Genomic DNA, 17,545 nt, shown 5'->3' on the forward strand with positions numbered 1-17,545 from the left:
TTAAAAAAGTAAACGGAAGAGCGTCTGAGAGGCGTTTTTGCCCTTTTGCTTGTTACCTTACTAAATGGTCTGATGGTCAGTGGAGCGAGGGGGGAGGCCCGCGAAACTCGCGGAAGTGATTTCAAAACAAAAAGCACTCGTTTGCTTGGAACAAAGAAAACGGCCAAGACACACATTGAGTCCAGAAAATGAATGTTATTAAGGGCTGTAAATATAATAAGCCTGTGTCTAAAATTGACAACAGGCTTATTATATTTACAGCCCTTAAGATACACTTTTGTGTTTAACAGCTGACCACTACCATGACATACTTTGTTTTAGTAGATTTCGCATGAGAGCAAAATGTATAAATATGAGCATTAAATTATATGAATATGAGAACAACATGCATGAATGTGTGAGTGACAATATATGAATGTGTGCATTGAAATATGATAATATGAGAGCAAAATGTATGAATGTGTGAGTAGTGTGTGAGAGTGAAAATGTATGTATGTAAAAGGAGAATATATGTGTGTAGAGTGAAGATGTATGTATGTAAAAGGAGAATATATGTGTGTAAGAGTGAAAATATGCTGCATTTTGAATGTCCGATAGTCCACCATTTCCACCGGAAATATCAAACATTTAATAAAAGTGAAAAACAATGAACAAGACTTAACGTATTCATCATAATTAATTATATTTATTTCGTTTGGATGTAGGATTTTTGACTTTGTTTAGAGCAGTGATCTTCTACTATATGAACATTTTGGACCCAAAATCACAAAAAAAAACGTAAAAACAGATTTTGAAAATGATATTATTTTTCATAGGTAACACAAACATACACAACGAAACCATTTAAAAGCTGGAAATATATACATGGGATGTCACTATGATAATGTGAAAGTTTGATTGAGGTAGCATGGGATTTCATTCTGATAAGGCAAAAGTGTTATTATAAATATAATACAAATATATATATATACACATTATGTACAAAAATCAGTTTTTTCTGTCTTTATCTGTGCCACGCTTCAAAGCGGTTTCTGTCAATACGACACAGAGGGCAACATCACAGCTTCCTCCTCCTCCATGTAAAAAAACAAGCTTAAAGCTTGACTCACGTTCAGAGTTCTCTTCATCATAGTTGAATCTTCAAAACTCTAAATCTATCTAACTATATCTAAATTCTCAATGTTTGTCTGTCACTTTACTTCAATCCAGTCTCCCGCCGTCTCTCTTCGTCTCCCGCCGCCTGTCTTCGTATATCTTCGTCTCTCTCATTTCCCGCCGTCTCTCTTCGGTTCCCGCCGTCCCTCTTCGTCTCTTTTCGTCTCGTTTCGTATCACTCCGTTTACCTGATTACCTCACCCCCCTCCCTGGTAAATACATCCTGTTGAGCAGAATCTACAGTTTCCAGTATTTTCCGTTTCGTAAAATTATCAAATACGGCGAAGATATTAAAATATGTGCTTCCATTATTCATACTTCTGAAATATATCTGTATTAACTTTATATCATCGTATGTCCGTGTTTATTTGTGTCTGTTTATTGGGTCTTTTTGCATGAAACAAAGACTGGCATATAGTTTCAAGCCAGTACTTTCGACAGAAATACACATATACATCCTGTTGAGCAGGATCTACAGTTTCCAGTATTTTCCGTTTCGTAAAATGATCAAATGCGGCGAATATATTCAAATATGTGCTTCCATTTTTCATACTTTTGAAATGTATTAACTTTATATCATCGTCTCTCCGTGTTTACTGGGTATTTTTGCATGAAACAAAGACTGGGATATAGTTTCAAGCCAGTACTTTCGACAGAAACACACGGCAATGTTGTCCGGACTGTTGTTATTATGCGGCACAGGTCATGTGATCTGATCACGCCGGCGTGACGGTCGACTCCAAAGGGTTAATATTAAATACATATAAGTATTTTTACAACTTGTATTTAGAAATACTCTGTTGTAATTATTGATGCATAAATGTGTTCATCCATTCAATGTGGCATCTGCTATAATGGGGTTAATGTATGATATTACTTAATAATACATACATTATAATATATGATATGATAATTACATTTTAGTTTTATTCATTTCTTATTTCATAGTTTCTCATTATTATTATTTTTATCACTCATCTTATTTTTGATTTTATTAATCTGTGTGAATCTGTGCTGTCCTGTTTTTCACTCTCACCCTGTTGCTGTTTGAACTACTGAATTTCCCCACGGGATTAATAAAGGTCCATCTTATCTTATCTTAATGTATAAGTTGATTTACTTCAATCTACTGTACTGTGTAAAAACACCCCAACAATATTACAAGAAATATACTGCATAAAGCAAACTATATACTTTATTTGATCTAAAATATTGATGTTTTTTCATTATAGTAGCTGTGAAAACCATACAGTAACAAATAAGTGATTAAATGCTACAGTATTCAGCAAACACAACTGCAGAGCTAAAAACATTGCAAACAGACTAAGTTCAACAACACCCAGTTGTCTTTGTGTATTTTGTGAATGAAGCGCCATCTCATGGTTAAATCCTGTAATTGAACAAATGGGGAAATTGGGCAACGCCCTCTTGCAATTTGGCAACACCCCCAGCCACTGGCATCCGCTGGGCTTTTGACTGGGACACACCCATCTGAGTCTGATCTGGAGTGCTTCATCTGTACAAAGGGGGCACCCAGATTTGAACTGGGGACCTCTTGATCTGCAGTCAAATGCTCTACCACTGAGCTATACCCCCTATGACTGACAGAGTTCAGACACATACTCATAGGCTGGGAATTACTGTAAAGCTCAAATGACCAGAAGTCAAAAGCCCACGTAGGCTAAAAACGAAATATTTCACATTTGCTTGGTTTCATGTTGAAGGGCCATAATAGTGTTGTTCCTCGTTTCAAATGTTCATTGACTTTGATGGACTGTTTGTTGAGAAGTACTGTTGGAAATGTTGAAAGCCCATTGACCCATCATTATGTCAATCCCTCATTCCAGGTGTACTTTGACGGACAGATTTTTGAGAAGTACATTAGGAAATGAGGAACAATTGATTTACTAAAGAGAGACGAGCTAGCCAGGAGTCGAACCTGGAATCTCCTGATCCGCAGTCAGACGCATTATCCATTGCGCCACTAACCCTTTGTTTTTTCCTTTCGTAGCAGCTTTAAACGGTAGAAAATGAACTAAAAATGCAGTAGGTAGGTTGAACCAAAAACATAAAAGCAGACTGCAACTGCTGCCGTGACCCGGATTCGAACCAGGGTTGCTGCGGCCACAACGCAGAGTACTAACCACTATACCAGTGGTTCCCAAACGGTGTGCCGCGGCACACTGGTGTGCCGTGAGGCAAGTCCGGGTGTGCCGTGGGATTTTGTGACAACCATACGTTATTATTGCAATATACAACTACACAAAAATAATTATTTTTTAATTTACTATATCAGTACTTTGTAGGTTTATATGTACGTAATCTGCGCGACTTGTGCGTCCACATCTCCACGTGCAGTGCTGCATAAACATGGCTGAGTCAGCGATAACTTTCAAGGGGTGGAGGTATGCCCATTATTTTGAGTTTGTCCGAAGAATAGACAGGAATGTGACGGTGAGGTGCAAACTGTGTCCAGGCCAGAAGCTGTTATCCACTGCTGGAAACACCACGTGGTCAAACCTCAACAACACCTGCAAAGAACACATGCTAAGGTGAAGCTACCGCACACGCTATTTGTTGTTTGTCTGTTCTTCTTCTCTGTCTTCCGGTTGTTGCCTATTTTGAATGACAAATACACACTACCGCCGCCTGCTGGTAAGAAAAGTTATTGCCACTCACGCATGCGCAGTTCTTACGTGCTCGGTGAGTAAAGTAACTAGTTACTTTATATAGATAGTAACGAAGTAGTGTCATATATAATATATATTTTTTTTTTTTAAAGTAATATGTAATATATTACATTTTTTTAGTAACGACCCCATCTCTGGAGTTGGCGTTCTCTACTCTGATTTACATGAAGAACAACAGGAGGTCACAGCTCTCTGTTGAACAGGACAAGCGAGTGGCCCTCTCCTCAGTGCCACCAAGGATTAAAAAAAGCTGTGCGCCCCGACAGGCACATGTATCTCACTAATTTGTAAGTCAGCAAAAATATTTACAATAGCACATGTTTCAATGCTGATTGCTGAAATGTTACATTTATAATGTGTAGTTCAGGACCATGGACAATGCAGCTTCCTTGCATTGACAGTTCTCTGTGCTGAATTTCTGCTGAGTTTCCTTTGCCTCATTTTTAATGTTGTCACCTGTCTGGTTTAAATGTGTGTTGCTGCTTTGATGAAGCCTAATTTGATAACGTTTCAAATTAATTTCTGAAATATTTCGTTAATAAATATTTCATGAGTAATACAGTTGTCTTTTATTTTTATTGTCATTTTATTTGGCATTAGTAAATAATTATGCACATTTACAGATATTTTACATGATATGAGTGATAACTGTAGGAGTTTTGAGGTTTTTACAACCCCACTCGGCTCCGCGTGTCGTTTTGACGAGTCCTGCTTAAAATCATAACAGGAAGGAAATCAGAGAACACCCAGATACCAGTTTAAACAATAATCTGTTTTAATTATAAACTCTTAACTGTGTGACTCAATTCTCAAGGCCTGCAGGATGCGCATCATTAACTTAAGAATAATTTAACCATTATATCTAATGGTTAACCAAGAAAAACACTCAAAAGGGTAATCTTTTCACTCAAAACAGAATTCACAAGTAATTCTGCATTTTACCCCTCAAAAATAGCCTAAAAACACCCCTTTGATAAAAAGGGTAAAAGTGAAAGAAAAAGACTATTGCGCTAATCTACTTTAAAGAAAAAGGGAACATTGTTTCAGGAATCTATAAAAAACCTCTCTATATTTAAGAGGAAAAATGTACTTTGTTCCTTCAACTATTAACACACAGGAATGTATATACCTACACATATATTTAGGGATAACATGATGCAATACACCTCTTATATATGGGTGACATTAAAATGAATATACCAAAATTACGCTGTATCAAACTTGTTGCCATAATACTTTAAATCAATCTCCACATAACACGTGTTATAAGGGCTATTTTGCACAATAGGTGTGCCTTGAGATTTTGACTTGTCCTTTGGTGTGCCTCGGGCACAAAAAGTTTGGGAACCACTGCACTATATGATCACAGCCACTGTAGTTCTCACAGTATTGCAAACATACCATTCTGAAGGAAAGTACACTTACAAAGGGGGCACCCAGATTTGAACTGGCATTTTAGAGGCAAGTTCACTTACAACAGGGTTACCCAGATTTGAACTGGGGTCTTCTTGATCTTGTGGAAATGTATTATGCAGAAGATGTGATGCAGCATATTTTGCAAACATATTTTGTTTGATCCCTTGGAGCTTCAGATTCCCAGGTAGTACTTTCCAGTTTCTCTCATCAACACGGCGTAAGGAACTATGTGAATTTGGGCAACTCATTGTTCACAGGATTTCCTTGCCATTTAATACTGAAATGGATGGCGTTGAATCATGCTCGTTACCCGCCAGATCACCATCAAGAACCAAATGAATACACTACAAAACAAATGCCCCGTGTGAGGCTCGAACTCACGACCTTCAGATTATGAGACTGACGCGCTGCCTACTGCGCCAACGAGGCCCAAAGTCAACATTCCGTTGGGTGACAATGGCAGAGTCCACAATAAAGGGGTCAAGTCTGTGGAGACCAGGAGGAACAGGACGTAGACGCAAAGCAGGTCATCTAAAGCAACTTATAAGTGGACATCAGACTCTCCCCATTCTCTTCTGATGACAAAATGTTAAATGAAATGTTGGCGTCCTTAAAGGCTTGTTATAGTTTCCTGGTTCTGGCTGTCTATGGAGCACATGAGTTGATTTGTCCTCGTTCCATCTATATTGCCCTGATGAAATCCAATGGCCCTTATTTCTGTCAGGCTTGCCATCGTTTCCTGGTGCTGGTTGTCCATGGAGCACATGAGTAAATTGTTCCTCTTTCCATCCATATTGTCCTGATGAAATCCAAGGGCCCTTATATCTGTCAGTATTGAGCGATTGTCTGATGAACAGTTTGTCAACAGTGAACAGCTTGTTTGATCTCTTGGAGCTTCAGATTCCCAGGTAGTACTTTCCAGTTTCTCTCATCAACACGGCGTAAGGAACTATGTGAATTCGGGCTACTCATTAGAACTTAAAGGAAGTGCATTGGCCGGGAATCGAACCCGGGCCTCCCGCGTGGCAGGCGAGAAGTCTACCACTGAACCACCAATGCTTACTTTAAGGTCTTCTTACCACTCCGAAAATAAAATCAGGCGGGAGTTCGATTCCCGGGCAAGGCAAGAGCAATTTTTGGAAAGGGCCTTTATTCCTGCCAATGTTGAATACCTGCCACACTTGAGGAAGGCTGTTGTTTATGTGCTAAAAGATTTTGCATTCAAGAGCGGAAGAAAAAATTCACAGGATTGCCTTGCCATTTAATACTGAAATGGATGGCGTTGAATCACGCACGTTACCCGCCATATCAGAAATGAATACACTACAAAAGATATGCCCCGTGTGAGGCTCGAACTCACGGCCTTCAGATTATGAGACTGACGCGCTGCCTACTGCGCCAACGAGGCCCAAAAGCAACATTCCGTTGGGTGACAATGGCGGAGTCCAGCATAAAGGGGCCAAGCCAAGACCTGTTCAAGAGGTCTCAAGGTTGATACGTCAAACGCAGATGAGCTCACGGAGGGAAGAAAAGTAATCGTCCGTAGCATAGAGCAAGAAGGGGAATCAAAGAGTCTGGCTGAAAGAGCAATTTGTTTTCATTTACAAGATTTGCATTGGCAAGGACTGGAATTAGGTGGGCGGAGTCAGGAGAGTCGAACATCTCCTCGTTAGTATAGTGGTCAGTATCCCCGCCTGTCACGCGGGGGTAAGCCGTGTATACCCATAGAAGACTTTCTATTGGCCAGAAGCCTCTTCAAAAGAACGACGGTTCTAATCCCACCTGACCCAAACAAAATTTCACATTCAGTTTCAAAATGTTGCTCATTATACACAAACACTACATTTACATTTTCAAACGTTTAAAGTTAAAGTTGAAACAGATATTTGGAGTTAGAAATGAATTATTCTTTGCTTGCTGCTTCTTATAATAGTTATTTTAATCTTAATATATAGCAATAATAACACAAATAATGATATCTTAATATTAGTAATAATAATGTTTTATATAATATCTTTGTATTTTTACTTATAATTAATATTTTAAATATGTTGATTGTACAGATGTTTACATTGAGCATATGAGTGTGTTTCATTTTCTATCACTATTACTTCCTCTATCAAGTAAAGACAGCCACAGTGATGCATTCAAGATCATTTATTCAAAAACAGAAATATTAAAAATAGAACAACAAATATATTAAAAACACTGAAAACACAATACAGAGAGAACAATCAGATTTTGAGGGCATTAACCAAAACTGTTTTGTTATTGGCAGGATTGGCAGGACTGGTGAAAAGGCTGATAGTTTAGGGGTCTCGTTTGTGTTGCAGGCAAAACGTCTTAGTTTGTATGTTAGTATGCAACTTAGTAGACCCAGGAAGTGGCGTGTGCATGTGTGTATGTGAGGGTATGTTAGGGCTTCCTTTTGTCTGCAATCCATCTGTCCCTTTCAGCATCATAGAAGTCCGACTGCTGGAAGTCCGGCCACGTCATCTCCTTCTCCATGCCCTGTGCATTATATAAGGAGAAGACTCTGGAGGGGCAGTAGATGTACTTCCCTGAAACCCCTGGGAAGTATGCATGGATATGAGGGCTGTTGGGACCCTGCTTCAGGGGTTGGTGACAAATCCTGCAGAGACGGCCTGTTGGCAGCTGCACAGCTGCCTTCCTCTTCCCTCTCTCCTCTGCAACCTTTCTCCACTCTGCCCCCCTCTGTCTGGCAGCCTCCAGCTCTCGCTCAAAAAACGCAGTTGCAGCAAAGTTCTCAAAAGACATCCTGGTGTCTTTGAGGCCTTCTTTAGCATAGGTCTGAAAGACCTTGGTGGAGCAGTAAAAGTATTTTACCGTTTTTGACTGGTAAAAAAAATGAACTGAAGAGCCATCCCCAAGATATCTGGATTTAGGCTGACCGCAGGCTAAACAGTTTCTCAACCGCGTCTTTTTCTGAGGCTGTTGTTGCTGCTGCTGCTGATGCTGCTGCTGTTGTTTTGCCAGGACGTCTGACACAATCTTCTCCACTGAAGCCCTGCTCAGTGAGTCCTCCTGTCTGGGAGCCACAGCTGGAGGGTTGCATATGGCAGGTGGCAGAGTTATGACAGGCACACTGATAGTTTGGCTACCTGAGGTCAAACTATGCCACAGCTGCTGTGTCTCTAAGATCTTTTCTGGGGATGTGTTGAGGGAAGAGCTGGTGTTTTTTAATTTTGCCAGATGTTTCACATATCGTGAGATATGTTGGACTGTGGTCGGGTGAAGGAGGCTGTTCCGGTCTGTGCATCCCCTCTGGACCATGGCAGCGTAGTCCGCATCCACCCGCTTCAGGACATCTTTGGCACCACGGTGGTTTACCAGAAGCTCGTCGATGGCAGCTTTCATGGGTTCTGTCCACCGACCATGGTCCAAGACTTGAATGAGGCCACCAGTTTTAATTGGTCCAGTGCGGGTGGCTCGAGGAGAGGAGGACTGAGGCAGCGGTGCTACCCCTGTCAAGTCTAAAAAATAAATATATGTTAATTATATTGTTTGATGCCAGTGTGTTGCAAATCAATTAGCTCTTTTAGTCATTTCACTTCACAGCTAATTTAACTTTTGTGGGACAAATACATGATTATCTTATATTCCTACCTCTTGTTCTATTATGCTTTTCAATGGCTTTTACAGTTTGCATACACTTGCTTAATGATTGTTGTTAATAAACAATATTTCAACATGATGATATTACATATATTATGTGCACGCCTGTTTTTAACAGTGAGGTAGTGTAGGTAGGTAATTTGAATGACCTGTATCTATCAAAGGCTCTGGTTTTTGTGTGGCAGAGGCTTGTGTCAAAGGCAGCAGGGACTTGGTCACAACATCAGAGGACTGCCGGGAACTGGAAGACAGAATTGGCACTGCCCCAACTGGATCAGCACAGGATTCCTGAAATAGCACAAATATAGTGAATTAGTTAGTCAGCCAGTCTGTCAGTACTTGACAGTAAGTAGATATAAATATGAACTGGATTACCTGAGAGTCTGTGCCCACTACAACAGTAGGGGCAGGGCAATGATGCTCTGTCTCCATGGCTACTGCCGCTGGGTTGTTTGGCTGTGCCCTGTTCTTGTCCCAGTTCAAAACAACAGGACGACAGCCTGGCTCCACGTACTGCAGTCCAAATCTCTCCCCCGTGTCCCTGTTGGAGAGCTGCAGTGCTGGGTATTTGGACCTTCCTGTCACTTTTACAGAGATGGTGTTAAGCTCTGAAATCAACCGGGGGTCAAACACGGCTGGCAGCTCCACATCTGGTTGTTTCAGGTCCACCAGCCTCTGGTAGTTCCAGCGCACAACTCCAGTCATAGCTTGGGCCTGGAATAGTTCACAGGACACCCGGTTGCCTGTCACCCATTGGGCTTGGTGTCCGTGGAAACCCTCCTGCTGAGAGGTGCCTCTCACAGGGATCCACACAGGCACGGCAGCTCCCTCACCCTTGTTGTAATTCAGCTGCAGGGTGCCACCATACCTGTAGAGGATTCCCTCTCCCACTTCAGGGTCGCTCAGGCAGCCTCGGAGGATGTGGATGCGCTGGATCCTCCACACCTTTAACATTGAGTCTTTGAAAAGGAGCAAATCATTGGCATCCTTTGCCATGTAATAGTGATGGAGGACGTCTTCCACTCTTTGCAGCAGTTCCATTGGCTGTGGCACCTTTGTCCTGCAGTGCTCTCTTATGTGCTGCTTTGTGGGGTTAGCAGGAGAAATTCTGCAGAACGTGTACGCCTCCTTCAGCTTCTGGAGATCGCTGTGGTCCACCACAACGAACGCTGCTGAGAGGAACTGGCAGAAGGAGCTGTACAAATAATGATGCTCGGAGACACACTCCCTGGTAAACCGCCGCATACAATGAAACAAGTCCAACTTGACCATAATGTCTTTGTTAAACTTGTTCCTTGATGCGCAAATGTTCTTGAGATTTCCAGAGGTGGCCTCTGCCAGGATAGCATCTGTGGTCCTCCAGCTGTCCCACAAGTGCTCCTGAGCCCCAGGTTGAAGGACCTTGAAGGCAGCGCAGCAGTCCCTAAAGCATTACAAATAAATGTCATTACAGCTGAAAACCTTGTACAATATCTTCGTACAAAATTAGTGTAATAATTAACTGTAATTATTCATGTGTATTATATTTATGAAGAGTCAGATTACAGAATTAAATGCAGAATTAAAAAAAAGAACAAAAAAAAAAAGAATCAACTGTTTTCAATTTAAACTTGTTGTTTATACCTGTCCACCCACTGGTAGCGTGCCTTCTCCACTCCAGCCACAGTGTAGCGTTGAGACAGACCCTCATACAACGGGTTAAGGGACCTATCACACTCTGACTGCAGCATCACCCAGCTCAGGATCATCCAGTTCTCATTCATGATGGCATAGGAAGACATGGTGCCAGACGACAGCACAACCTTCCTAGCCACTCTGCGAGTGTGATCAGACCTCAGGGCCTGTCCAAAGGCCCCCTGAAGCAGCAGAGTAAGGAGCTCCTCCTGCCGCTGATACTCACGGACCAGGCACTCCACCAGGTAGTGGGAAGAGACAGAAACTCCACACCAGCCATCACCGTCCGACTATCCACCAAATGGAGCCGGAGTATCTTCCTGTCTGAGGAACCCAGTGATGGTCCTTTGGCCGTAGACTCCTGCCTCAGCATCCCTGACATTCTGCACACACAGCAGGTAGGCCAGGTGAGCTCTCTCATATTTGAGATTGAGCACCTCCGTCAGCTGCTTGGACATGTCCTCTGGGGATCTGCCGCTGCGCCTCATCTCATCCAGTACAGATTTGCAGACGGCCTTTTTGTGCGTCAGGAAGGCCGGCACGATGTTGCTGATGCGCTGGGGTAGCTTCTCCAGCCACTGGGGCTTGTCAGCATGCCAGTACTTTTTGCAGACCTTGCAGGTGAGTCGTGAAGCTAAAATATAGTACTGGCCGCTTGTCCCAAGGATGACTCTTGGCCTTCCAATGCCAGAAGAAACTACCTGAGGGTTCGGACAACCATAGAGACAGGGCAAGACAAAGTTGTTTCTCACCCTCTCCATGATCGCGTGCTCTGGCTTCCAAATTAAATATGGATGAAGCTGATAGTACTTGGGTGAAGGCAGGTTAGAGATTGAGTCTATGAGCTCAGGCTGAGGCGGATAACGCCACAGGGACAACATGTTCATTAGGTGTCTCACTGGACGTGAACCTGGCCACAGACCCAATGTGTCCAACTCAGTCTTCATCCAAATGTTCTGCTGGTGCGAGCAGTTCCAGTGGGCAACATCCTCACTATAGCCCGGAACAGAGGCTGCAGGCTGGTGTGGTGCGACCAGAGGGACAGGAGGCGCTGGACAAGGCAGATCTGTAAAACACAGTAAAACACACAGTTACATCAGATCAAATTGAATAAAGCTCTATATAAATGACTGCTATAATACAGTGTCACCGATATTCATACCTTCATCGAGGACAGTGTCTCCCTGCGCTTCCACAGGGGCTATATTATGTGGGGATGAATCTGGGAGGATGAGATACAAACAGGCAAGTGACGTATACACATTATCGAAATTAAGAAGCAGCATTTAAGAAGTTGTGAAAAATGAAAACAGAGACGATGATATCATTACTTAACTTTACCTAAAACGTGAGCACTATACTGTATGACACCGTGACAATGTGATTTGTCAGAATGAAATGTAAGTTTCTGCGAGATACACTGGTAGTATAAGAAGAACACATACTTTGTCTCAACACATTTGGCGCCTGCTCTTCTATCCCGAGCTTTGGGGCAATTGCGAGCAGCTGAGGAGGGACCGGCAGCGGTGCCTTCACTGTGGCTGAAGGATGAAAGGCGGAAACAAACATGAGGGTATATATACATAATATGTATGAAAAAGATTCAAGATGGATCCAAGTGAGGAGTATAAAAACCCAATAACCTTTCAGAGGAGCAGGTCCATCGGGTCTGGACACAGTGGCAGTGGCAGTTGGATAAGTCCTGTGAGCTGTAGAAACAATCCTGTGTCACTTTCCTCAAGTGTTAAGTTGTTTCAAGCTTCACAATCTGTCTTTACCTGTCGTCTCTTTAGCAGAATGAAAATACCCTGTTGTATTAACTTGTGAATCCCAATTATTTGAAATAGAAAAACATAATGTCTATATGTGTTTGGAAACAGGTAAAGCAGAGAAACAGTATACATATATAGCAAGCACATCTTTCATTCAAAGGTGTGGCATGATATCTTAGAGGGTAAGAAGCTAGGTGTTCTAAGCCACTGCAATATTTAAAATGCCAAATCCTTGTATGACAGTCTAAAAAAAAGCATGCAAAAACGGAAAAACACTTACCATCATTGCTGACATGTTAATTCCTTCAGTTAGTTGGAGAACAGAATAACACAAGCATCAGAACAGACCAGAACACGGCCAAAAGAACAAACTAGTTGAGAATAATAATGTCAGGGAAAATCTGTTGGAAACAGTTAACCCTCCACACTGCTAGATAAAAACCTGTTGGTGTGGACACAGCCGGGGCTCTGGAGACTGCTGCTGGTGGCCCTATAAAGCACAGGTGACAATGAACAAAGTTTTAACATGTACAGTAAGTTTATATAATCACTGTGTATCTAACTGGATCCACCTACTTCGTTCAGTGTAGAGTTTTGAAGGAGACAGATTCAACATCGCCCTCTCCAGCTCCTCGTCCTCCTCCATCACTAGGAGATTAAACAATAACATGTATTATGTCAATGTCATGTTCACCTTAAAGCAGTATTTGCATATTACTGTGAGCTGACCTGGAGTGCTGGATGTCAGAGTGGAGGTAGCTGATGCAATGCAGCCTTCAGCCGGTGGTGGACAGGACTCAGCCCTCTGCTGCTTGAGGATATACTGCTGAAGGTTGTACATCTTGCTGTTAGTGATGCACTTCACTCCTAAAACAAAGGCAGCATAACCATCAGACCTGCTATCCCAGATCTGCTTCCAGGTGTCTTTGGCTCTGGCTCCAAAGCCGACAGTATGTTCCCCCTCTGACGCCACTGGTGGGGCAGGCTTCCTGGAGCACAGGTACTTCCTCAGATCCTCAATTTCCTGGAAGCTCCTGGCGTAGTCCAGAAACGACAGCAGGCTGTCCTTGCTAGGCCCTTGGGGGTTGAAGGTCCCACCTCTCTCCTCCTCGTCCACCTTGTCCATCAAGTAGAGGGTGTAGCCGACGTCATTCTCTAGGAGCCACCTGTACAGTTTCCCCTTATATTTTCCGAACTGTAGCACGTACTCCCCCATCACCTCGAGTCGGTCGGATACATCCCCTCCCCTCTGAAGGACCTCAGTGAGAGCATTTGTCCTCACATGCTCATGCTTCTGAGCGCCAGACTTGTCCTGAAGGGAAGGATTTTTTTTAATTATCATACCCTCCTCTGAAGGGTCCTGTCTCAGGTGGCCAGATGGACCCTTCCTGAAAGACACTCTCATCTTTCCTGGGAAGAATATGGTTTTCTTCATTATCTCCTGCACACAGCAAAACACAATGCAAAATATATATTAAGAAGTGCACAAATCATCATATGTTATATTAGCAGAGTTATTCATTTCATTCATTCACGTTAACCAGGATTTGTATAGGTAACACATGTTATATTACATGATCAGACAGGCAGACAAACAAACAAACAGAGGGGCAGGTGGGCAGGAAGATTGATTATGTATTGCCCTGTCAATGTGAGTGAACTCACTTTATTTCATGTTTACATTAATTGGGATTTGTAATGACTAGGTAACAACTTTTCTATTACATGAATAGACAGACTGAAAAGCAGATGGGTAACATCTTTAGCCATAAAATAATAACAAAAGTATAATAGAAGATAGCAAAACAAAAGTTTTAAGACTGAATACTGTAGTATTTACCCGATTAAAATGTACTGTAGTAAGTAGAGCTGCAGCAATGAAAAGAGTCAAATTATGCAGTATTTTGGATCAGTGTTAACAAGATACACCTGTAAAACACATTTGACAGCTATTTTGCCATGTGTAATGAGTAATAAATCAGCTGCTGTTAACGCTGACATTTACTGTAAATACATGACGATAGCGTTAGCTAACAAAAGTTACAGTACTTCAGCGCTAACAACACACAGAGTTAAACACAAACTAACAACTAACAACTATTGCAAAAACAGTGTAACAATATCATAAGTGTTAATTCAGTCGTAGAAAAATAAGCCCCACTGACGTTTGATAAGTTTAACGTGATGTTAGAACTAGAAGTCGAATTGTGTCGCTAATGTCGTCTCTCTATCTGTAAGATGCTGCTGCTGTTGCTCCGTCTCTCTCACTCTGTCACTGGAAACGGGGTCACCTTACTTCTACCAAAAGAATGCAACAGCGCCCCCAATTTATCACTTGTGGCCAGAAATATATTGCAGTCACAGTGTAAGAACTACCATAGAGAATGAATGGTAAAAGTTAAGAGAGTTAGTCCTTACTATACCCGGTCCCCGCGCGGGAGACCGGGGTTCAATTCCCCGACGGGGAGAGTACGCACTTTTTTGTTGATGTGGTTAACAGCCATGCAGTACAGACATTCAGAAAAAGAATGCCCCTGAACCACCTATAATGGAGAATATATTTTTGGACAACTGTAAAGACTGTCTGTCGAGACCAGGAGGAACAGGGCGCAAACGCAAAGCAGGACATCTAAAGGAACTTATAAGTGGACGACCGAATGTTGGTGTCCATAAAGGCTTGCCATAGTTTCCTGGTTCTGGCTGTCCATGGAGCACATGAGTAAATTGTTCCTCTTTGCATGCATATTGCCCTGATGAAATCCAAGGGCCCTTATTTCTGTCAGTAGTGAGCGATTGTCTGATGAACAGTTTGTCAACAGTGAACAGCTTGTTTGATCTCTTGGAGCTTCAGATTCCCAGGTAGTACTTTCCAGTTTCTCTCATCAACACGGCGTAAGGAACTATGTGAATTCGGGCAACTCATTGTTCACAGGATTTCCTTGCCATTTAATACTGAAATGGATGGCGTTGAATCATGCTCGTTATCCGCCAGATCACCATCAAGAACCAAATGAATACACTACAAAACAAATGCCCCGTGTGAGGCTCGAACTCACGACCTTCAGATTATGAGACTGACGCGCTGCCTACTGCGCCAACGAGGCCCAAAGTCAACATTCCGTTGGGTGACAATGGCAGAGTCCACAATAAAGGGGTCAAGTCTGTGGAGACCAGGAGGAACAGGACGTAGACGCAAAGCAGGTCATCTAAAGCAACTTATAAGTGGACATCAGACTCTCCCCATTCTCTTCTGATGACAAAATGTTAAATGAAATGTTGGCGTCCTTAAAGGCTTGTTATAGTTTCCTGGTTCTGGCTGTCTATGGAGCACATGAGTTGATTTGTCCTCGTTCCATCTATATTGCCCTGATGAAATCCAATGGCCCTTATTTCTGTCAGGCTTGCCATAGTTTCCTGGTGCTGGTTGTCCATGGAGCACATGAGTAGATTTTTCCTCTTTCCATCCATATTGTCCTGATGAAATCCAAGGGCCCTTATATCTGTCAGTATTGAGCGATTGTCTGATGAACAGTTTGTCAACAGTGAACAGCTTGTTTGATCTCTTGGAGCTTCAGATTCCCAGGTAGTACTTTCCAGTTTCTCTCATCAACACGGCGTAAGGAACTATGTGAATTCGGGCTACTCATTAGAACTTAAAGGAAGTGCATTGGCCGGGAATCGAACGCGGGCCTCCCGCGTGGCAGGCGAGAATTCTACCACTGAACCACCAATGCTTACTTTAAGGTCTTCTTACCACTCCGAAAATAAAATCAGGCGGGAGTTCGATTCCCGGGCAAGGCAAGAGCAATTTTTGGAAAGCGCCTTTATTCCTGCCAATGTTCAATACCTGCCACACTTGAGGAAGGCTGTTGTTTATGTGCTAAAATATTTTGCATTCAAGATCGGAAGAGAAAATTCACAGGATTGCCTTGCCATTTAATACTGAAATGGATGGCGTTGAATCATGCTCGTTATCCGCCAGATCACCATCAAGAACCAAATGAATACACTACAAAACAAATGCCCCGTGTGAGGCTCGAACTCACGACCTTCAGATTATGAGACTGACGCGCTGCCTACTGCGCCAACGAGGCCCAAAGTCAACATTCCGTTGGGTGACAATGGCAGAGTCCACAATAAAGGGGTCAAGTCTGTGGAGACCAGGAGGAACAGGACGTAGACGCAAAGCAGGTCATCTAAAGCAACTTATAAGTGGACATCAGACTCTCCCCATTCTCTTCTGATGACAAAATGTTAAATGAAATGTTGGCGTCCTTAAAGGCTTGTTATAGTTTCCTGGTTCTGGCTGTCTATGGAGCACATGAGTTGATTTGTCCTCGTTCCATCTATATTGCCCTGATGAAATCCAATGGCCCTTATTTCTGTCAGGCTTGCCATAGTTTCCTGGTTCTGGTTGTCCATGGAGCACATGAGTAGATTTTTCCTCTTTCCATCCATATTGTCCTGATGAAATCCAAGGGCCCTTATATCTGTCAGTATTGAGCGATTGTCTGATGAACAGTTTGTCAACAGTGAACAGCTTGTTTGATCTCTTGGAGCTTCAGATTCCCAGGTAGTACTTTCCAGTTTCTCTCATCAACACGGCGTAAGGAACTATGTGAATTCGGGCTACTCATTAGAACTTAAAGGAAGTGCATTGGCCGGGAATCGAACGCGGGCCTCCCGCGTGGCAGGCGAGAATTCTACCACTGAACCACCAATGCTTACTTTAAGGTCTTCTTACCACTCCGAAAATAAAATCAGGCGGGAGTTCGATTCCCGGGCAAGGCAAGAGCAATTTTTGGAAAGCGCCTTTATTCCTGCCAATGTTCAATACCTGCCACACTTGAGGAAGGCTGTTGTTTATGTGCTAAAATATTTTGCATTCAAGATCGGAAGAGAAAATTCACAGGATTGCCTTGCCATTTAATACTGAAATGGATGGCGTTGAATCATGCACGTTACCCGCCAGATCAGAAATGAATACACTACAAAATATATGCCCCGTGTGAGGCTCGAACTCACGGCCTTCAGATTATGAGACTGACGCGCTGCCTACTGCGCCAACGAGGCCCAAAAGCAACATTCCGTTGGGTGACAATGGCGGAGTCCAGCATAAAGGGGCCAAGCCAAGACCTGTTCAAGAGGTCTCAAGGTTGATACGTCAAACGCAGATGAGCTCACGGAGGGAAGAAAAGTAAT

General features: G+C 42.7%; 2 protein-coding genes and 10 non-coding genes across 12 annotated transcripts; all 12 read right to left on the reverse strand.

Annotated features, from left to right (window-relative positions):
- Nucleotides 1-2,679: 2,679 nt before the first annotated feature.
- trnac-gca lies at nucleotides 2,680-2,751 on the reverse strand. Its single transcript has one exon. It is a non-coding gene; the product is annotated as a tRNA-Cys (tRNA).
- Nucleotides 2,752-3,073: 322 nt separating this feature from the next.
- Nucleotides 3,074-3,146, reverse strand: trnar-gcg. Its single transcript has one exon. It is a non-coding gene; the product is annotated as a tRNA-Arg (tRNA).
- A 2,471-nt stretch (nucleotides 3,147-5,617) lies between these two features.
- Nucleotides 5,618-5,690, reverse strand: trnam-cau. Its single transcript has one exon. It is a non-coding gene; the product is annotated as a tRNA-Met (tRNA).
- Nucleotides 5,691-6,249: 559 nt separating this feature from the next.
- trnag-gcc lies at nucleotides 6,250-6,320 on the reverse strand. Its single transcript has one exon. It is a non-coding gene; the product is annotated as a tRNA-Gly (tRNA).
- A 276-nt stretch (nucleotides 6,321-6,596) lies between these two features.
- trnam-cau lies at nucleotides 6,597-6,669 on the reverse strand. The gene has a single exon. It is a non-coding gene; the product is annotated as a tRNA-Met (tRNA).
- A 776-nt stretch (nucleotides 6,670-7,445) lies between these two features.
- Nucleotides 7,446-10,930, reverse strand: LOC117554493. The gene is made up of 4 exons (XM_034228954.1): nucleotides 10,521-10,930; nucleotides 9,273-10,320; nucleotides 9,047-9,185; nucleotides 7,446-8,755 (listed from the first exon to the last, which is right to left on the reverse strand). The coding sequence occupies exons 1-4, from the start codon at nucleotides 10,676-10,678 to the stop codon at nucleotides 7,677-7,679; spliced, it is 2,424 nt and encodes an 807-aa protein (XP_034084845.1). The 5' UTR covers nucleotides 10,679-10,930; the 3' UTR covers nucleotides 7,446-7,676.
- An 84-nt stretch (nucleotides 10,931-11,014) lies between these two features.
- On the reverse strand, nucleotides 11,015-14,192 carry LOC117554494. The gene is made up of 9 exons (XM_034228956.1): nucleotides 14,184-14,192; nucleotides 13,073-13,784; nucleotides 12,920-12,991; nucleotides 12,786-12,833; nucleotides 12,624-12,646; nucleotides 12,215-12,280; nucleotides 12,017-12,112; nucleotides 11,734-11,793; nucleotides 11,015-11,637 (listed from the first exon to the last, which is right to left on the reverse strand). Exons 2-6 carry the CDS (start codon nucleotides 13,776-13,778, stop codon nucleotides 12,218-12,220), a joined length of 912 nt encoding a protein of 303 aa, XP_034084847.1. The 5' UTR covers nucleotides 13,779-13,784; nucleotides 14,184-14,192; the 3' UTR covers nucleotides 11,015-11,637; nucleotides 11,734-11,793; nucleotides 12,017-12,112; nucleotides 12,215-12,217.
- Nucleotides 14,193-15,374: 1,182 nt separating this feature from the next.
- On the reverse strand, nucleotides 15,375-15,447 carry trnam-cau. Its single transcript has one exon. It is a non-coding gene; the product is annotated as a tRNA-Met (tRNA).
- A 559-nt stretch (nucleotides 15,448-16,006) lies between these two features.
- On the reverse strand, nucleotides 16,007-16,077 carry trnag-gcc. Its single transcript has one exon. It is a non-coding gene; the product is annotated as a tRNA-Gly (tRNA).
- Nucleotides 16,078-16,364: 287 nt separating this feature from the next.
- On the reverse strand, nucleotides 16,365-16,437 carry trnam-cau. The gene has a single exon. It is a non-coding gene; the product is annotated as a tRNA-Met (tRNA).
- Nucleotides 16,438-16,996: 559 nt separating this feature from the next.
- Nucleotides 16,997-17,067, reverse strand: trnag-gcc. The gene has a single exon. It is a non-coding gene; the product is annotated as a tRNA-Gly (tRNA).
- Nucleotides 17,068-17,343: 276 nt separating this feature from the next.
- trnam-cau lies at nucleotides 17,344-17,416 on the reverse strand. Its single transcript has one exon. It is a non-coding gene; the product is annotated as a tRNA-Met (tRNA).
- Between the last annotated feature and the right edge of the window lie 129 nt (nucleotides 17,417-17,545).

Source organism: Gymnodraco acuticeps, unplaced genomic scaffold (genome assembly GCF_902827175.1).
Source record: "Gymnodraco acuticeps unplaced genomic scaffold, fGymAcu1.1, whole genome shotgun sequence".
Taxonomy (NCBI): Eukaryota; Metazoa; Chordata; class Actinopteri; order Perciformes; family Bathydraconidae; genus Gymnodraco; species Gymnodraco acuticeps.